The sequence below is a fragment of the Micropterus salmoides genome, unplaced genomic scaffold (genome assembly GCF_014851395.1).
Source record: "Micropterus salmoides isolate LMB-PRFRI ecotype aquatic unplaced genomic scaffold, ASM1485139v1 Ms_hic_scaffold_7, whole genome shotgun sequence".
Taxonomy (NCBI): Eukaryota; Metazoa; Chordata; class Actinopteri; order Centrarchiformes; family Centrarchidae; genus Micropterus; species Micropterus salmoides.
The window spans coordinates 3288692-3294636 of record NW_024044459.1 but is presented as its reverse complement, the minus strand read 5'-3'; the positions used below and the strand labels follow the sequence as shown (position 1 = coordinate 3294636).

Below are 5945 nucleotides of genomic sequence, written 5' to 3'. Positions count from 1 at the left end.
ACACAGAGAGGTATAGTCATTCGAAAGACCTCCTTGCTGGCAGATCAGCATCAGAACGGAACTGTGCTGAAGGAAGGCAACCATATTGGATCTGCATCACACGAGTGTCTGTGCAAGAAGGAGGCTTCACTGGTCCTCTTCATCATAAGCATGTAAAAATATCCTGGCATCATCATGTGTCTTCACACAGTGTGAGGTTGAGGAGCTCAGGCAATTACACTCATCTGCATGTGTTAATATGATTAATTAGGAGGAATAAACACTTTCCTATGACACAGGCTACATGGTGAGCCATACACCTGCAGAAGCTCTGATAAAAGACAACACCTCATGGCAAAGAGCCTTTTCATGAGCTCTGCTAATTGGCATCTGAAAACGTTCTGGCTAATTAGGAAAAGGCAGATGAGGCTTGATTAGTTTGAATGCAAAGTGTAACTTGTGGTGCGGTGGGACTCGGGAATGTGCCGAGGTTTTATTTCTTCACCATCATGATACAAAGATAATTGTAATTGTGATCATTTGCATACGTTAATGAATTTGCGTGACGCTTCTTGATCAGACGTGGAATAAATAATTGATGCAGTATCAGCACCTACCATGACAAGTGGGACATTTTGAAATAGCTAAGCGCATTAAGGTGCAAGTTTGATGGCTGCCATGCTCCCAGGCAAGGTGTAAAAGTACAGCAGATCCTATCTTCTGCTTTCTGCCTGCTGCGTACTCCACCGCTATCACACAAGATTAACTCCCAACCTCTAATGGTATGCTGAGACTTTAAATTTTTACATAGCTTTAAAAAGGCACACCGAGTTAAGAGCGAATTAGCTCAGGAAAATAATTTTCAGAAGCCATGCAGAGTGGCAGAGAACAAAGAGCTGTGGTGGGAAACAACCCAGGCTGTGTGGGAGCTTTAATTGGAACATGGTAAACAGTAAATACATCAGATTGTTTCAAATGCCCTGGATGTAGAGGGGGGCACTCCCCTTTAATTAGCCTGCTTTCAGATTAGGCTTTATTAGAGGCAGGCAGGCAGCCACCGATCCAGTCAGCCACGGGATATGCCCCGAGTTCGGCCTCCCAGGAGCTCCAGCAGCACAGATACAGGGCTCATGTTTAATTGCTTCTGTAAATGGTCAGAACTCAAGCCCCCTAATTCCATTCCTCTGGGTAATCAGGCGTGTTTTCACCATACACGGCTAAAGATAGTGAGAGACAGTCACATCCACCAAGCTAGGTACCATGCAATACAATGCCACTCTAATGCCGGTAAGGGGCTTCAAAATGACCTCAGCTCACTTCGTGACATGTTACAGGAAAATCTTTTTAATAGGATTTTTGTTTTCAACTTCAACAACTTTCACCCCCCCACACACACTGAAGAGGCGTCTGGTAATGAAATACAACTCTACAGAAGAAACCTTCACTGGATCATTTCAGATCCTTGTGCAGGGCATCGGAAAAATTAGTAATCGTAGGTAAAAGCAACGTCAGATTTGATTTCCGTAAGTGTTGCCTGACATCAATTTTATATTCAACCCTCAGTGTGTAAGATCCCAGATTAACATATACAAGACAGAGATCAAGAGTTCATTAAAACACTGACGCTCAGGGGAAACAATGCCACATGGCATAAGCAAAGCTTTGACAGTCATTTTACAGCTGTCCATCAAACGTTCCTTCAAGCGTCTTTTGTTCCCTCTTCCAGTTGGTGCAGGCTTTCATCGTCATTGTTTCCTCCAGTCAACATACACTGTAAGTCTTTGCATGATGCACAGACCACTTTAACATCGAACACAACATAAATGTGACCTTGTTTACAATATATTGAGACTCTGATATGGGGACGGACGGATATGTTGGTGAGAAACTGCGTCCTCTCCAGGGAAGAGAGTTGGGGCGGTGATGAGAATCCACAACAGCAGCGACAGTAGCAGAAGAGTGCACCGAAGAGAAGTGAAGCTTGGGAGGAAAGGCAAGGCAACACGCAGCACTCAGCAAACCTGCAGACAAAAAGAGAGGGAAAATGGTTAGGGTCACTGCCGCAACAGACATTTCAGGTTCATTTTTATGGCCTTATATGTCTGTTTCCTTCTATTTAAGAGTTCTCCTCATTTTAAATTCAAGTTTATTTTAACTTATAGATGCAAACACATTGTATAATATTTGAGGATGAATAAATCTAAAAACAAAATACAATACGACATAAAATCATTTGTTAGATTATAACAATGCACCAAATGTAAAGTGTAAAGTAGCATTGTAATAGCACCAGCTTATGAAGGTACATTTTAAAGACTTTTCCAGTTCAGTTACCAACTAGCATTTCAGTTCTTCTGAAATCCTGGTTCCATTTTTTCAGTGGCGGAAGAAGTATTCAGATTTTTCTTAGGTAAAAAGCAATTCAACAATATATAACAAAAACTCCATTATAAGTAAACGTGTTCAAAGTGACACCTAAGTAAAAATAAACAAGTATTAACAGCAACATGTACTTTAAGCATCTAAAAAGGTGCAAATAGTGCACGTCAGTAATGTTATTATATATAATAATGTTGGATTATTATTACCGATGAATTTTACACCACATACAGTGGAATAGTTTCATCTGAAAGAATTTATTTTTAAGCTGATGATATGGTTTGTATATACACACACAATATCCATTTATAAAAGTAACTAGTGACTTGTGAGCTTTCATATAAATGTAGTGAAGTAAAAAGTACAATATATTCCTGAGAGGTAGTGGAGTAGAAGTATAAAGTAGTATATGAATGAAAAAGTATTCCACAACTGCCATTTTTATTAACGTTATTCTGTCTTCACCTCTTCAATCCAATGTTATTTTTCATTCCCTGTAGTGTAAACACTGATGGTTGCATTATGAAGACAGCACCTTTGATCTTTCGTTATTCACATTTTTGCCCACATGGCTGTTTCAATTTTTTCATATAAATTACATGTCCTCCTGTGGCAGCCATTTTCACCACAGGGAGCCAACATATTCTATTAGTCACATTACAAGCCCTTTATTCACCTTCTGGTCTGTCAGCACAGAGTTGCTCTGAAGTGGAGGCAGGTGGCTGGTGAGCAAGGCAGCGCCGGGTCTGTCATGCTCACAGAAGATTGTACCGTTGATGTAATGGAAGCGATCACCAGGCATCAGTCTGTTTCTACAGGTGGCACAGCTGAAACACTGCAGAGGAGCAACACAAAGGGTCAGAAATTTAATGGAAGAAATTCATCTAACACATTCATCTACTGTTGGCATGATATCAAATATTTTAGTGAGAAGAGTCTCCTGATGTGAGAAAATAAAATGGATGGATAAATATTAATTAAAATATGAAACATTGCAGTCTAATCTGTTGATAAAACACGTTGAAAGCTGTTGCCTCAAACTAATTTTAAAAGTGAGTAGATGAGGCAAAAAAAAAAAAATGAAGGGCTAAATTCCTTTCTCTCCTGATACCTAGGAGACATATCTTCCTGTCTCACGGTCTCTCCTGACCAAATCCCAGATGTTTCTGTCAAACAAGCAGCGGGAAACAAAGCATGCTGATGTGAGAGCTGGGGATTCACCTTGAGGTGGTAAACATTTCCCTGTGCCCTCATCACCATTTCGTTGGCTGGGATCGACTGGCTGCAGGCGCTGCACGCCCCGCTGTGCCCGAACAGTCTGCAAACACAAAAACACAGATTGCTCAGTCTCTGCGGCTTCCAAAATCGAAAACCAGCAACTTCCTCTCTCCCCCGCCATCCTCCTCTGCCACCCCTTCCTTCCTCTCACCTGATGTAGTCACTCCGACACAGAATCATGCCCCCTTTGCTGTAGCAGGTGGTGCCAATGTCCCCCAGCTGGGCTTGGCAGCAAGAGCACTTGAGGCAGCGAGTGTGCCAGTAGCGCTCCATGGAGAAGAGCAGGAAGCGGTCGGAGATCTTCCCCCCGCATCCTGCACATGACCTGGAGGCCGGTGGTACACCTGACGCTTGGCTGTTCACCATGCTGATGTGGGCCCTCAGAGGCTCCTGGGCACAGAGAATAGAGGTTTGACAAGTGAAACAGGTCTAACAGCTATGTTCACTTTACCAAATTTTCAAGAAAAATATCTGATTCTAATTCTCTTATTTTTAGTAAGAGTTCATAGTAAACCCCTTTTTGTATTTACTACACACATGAGCCATTTCCACTTGCCCTGACAAACCCACTCAGGGCTTCTGCTTCAGCATGACTGCAAGTGCTTGATAACTTGGTAACTTTAAAAGCTGTAACAGGTTGACCTAAACACTTACACACTAAGCATTACTAGAGAGAATAACTGGAATACTTCCACGGACAAATGACATGTAAAATATATTAGAAATATGTTCTCTATTGCTCTATAACGTCCATATATCAAAAGTAATCTTCTTACTGATTTGACAAGTAGACTGTGGGGAATGGATTTACAGGCATTAACATTATGTCAGCGGTGGACGTGAGGGGGGAAAAGGGGGGAAAGTCACCAAATGGGACTTTTGGAAGAGAGCCAGTAATGGGACTAAATGTAATGCTAGGAGCATTAGAAAACCATTGTTTTAGTCTGCATTTACTGTTTTCTACTTTACATTATATATAAAGTATGTTAGCTTAACTGACGTGATGTTTACAACCAGGAGATAATAGCTAAAGGAAAGCTTTATTCAGAAATAACCTTACAGGAAAAAGAAGAGACATGTTACCTTATCGTGCCGAAGGTTTCCCTCCTGCGTTCAAGTTTGAGAAGGTGGAAAATATTCACAAGAACCTCGACACGCTTAGAGTTGTAAAACCGCACTTAGATTTGGCATGTTCTGGTCTCCATGGCTTTCCAGAAAAAGGCAAAGCAACACAACATAAAGCCCGGGACGGCGCGGTGACGCTGATAGTTGAGCAAAGTCTCCCCGACATCCAGCTCCGAAGACAAATGACTACACGTAACCCCGAGCAGCAGACATGACGCAGCTTCTCTTCCTCTCCGGTCTCTTACAGCTGTTGGTCTATCAACATGCCTTCATCTGTTTCTAACGCTTTTGACAGCGACACTATTAATCAAATTGCGCAAGGGGCTATTTAAATTACCAAGAGGGGACGCAGCCGAGATGAAACGCGCAGCAGCCAATGGGAAAGCAGGGGGCGTGTCCGCAGTCAAAATGATTTATGAGTTTGTAGTGGCTTATTAATATGCACATTCACATCCCTTAAGCTCCCCATAGGGTGATACTGAGTGTGTGTGCAGTATTCACATTGGAAACAGCTATAAAAACAAGTTATGGTATGTTGTTTTTATAGTTTACCTATGTATGTAGATCACACCGGCTCTTGTACTGTATAAGGAGGAAATGTGTCGAAAAACCATTTTCATAGATGTCCAACATTGCTTCCCTTAAAACATTTCATCGACCGAGGGTTGAAGTCACAACTTCTCGAGTCAAAGTGTTAAAATGACGAGGAGGGTGTGTATGAATTCGCAGCGAACAATGTTTATTGTGTTGTAATATTTAGTGTGCAGGTCAGCCATCTTCACAACTCATTTTATGTAAGTCCAAGTCTCAATTATCTTTTTGGAAAAATAACAACATATTTATTTTCTTGCACTTTGCATGTTGATCATCTCTAATTTAGCTGTTTCAGTTTGATACTATTATTTTACTTAGGCCTATTATTATTTTTTACCTACATGAAGGTATTGATAAGAGCACTTTAAAATATCACATTTGCTTGCTGCATAGCCAACTAGTGTTGCCTGTATCTGTTGCTATCCTGATATGGACATGTAGCCAACCAAACCACTTGATTTGATAAGTGTGCTTCCTTCTCCAATAGCTCAGGCACCCAATACCGCAACTACTGAGAAAGCCAAGGTCAGTTTTACCAGCAATATTATTTAATGAATTCACTATTTAATGAAGTCACTGTCGGGCATCGC

At 41.4% G+C, this 5945-nt stretch overlaps 1 protein-coding gene across 1 annotated transcript; it reads right to left on the bottom strand.

Annotated features, from left to right (window-relative positions):
• Positions 1–1300: 1300 nt before the first annotated feature.
• On the bottom strand, positions 1301–5070 carry si:dkey-90l8.3 (LIM domain transcription factor LMO4.1). Its single transcript, XM_038704248.1, has 5 exons — positions 4720–5070; positions 3788–4026; positions 3580–3676; positions 3035–3193; positions 1301–2000 (listed from the first exon to the last, which is right to left on the bottom strand). Exons 2-5 carry the CDS (start codon positions 4000–4002, stop codon positions 1992–1994), a joined length of 480 nt encoding a protein of 159 aa, XP_038560176.1. The 5' UTR covers positions 4003–4026; positions 4720–5070; the 3' UTR covers positions 1301–1991.
• Positions 5071–5945: the final 875 nt, after the last annotated feature.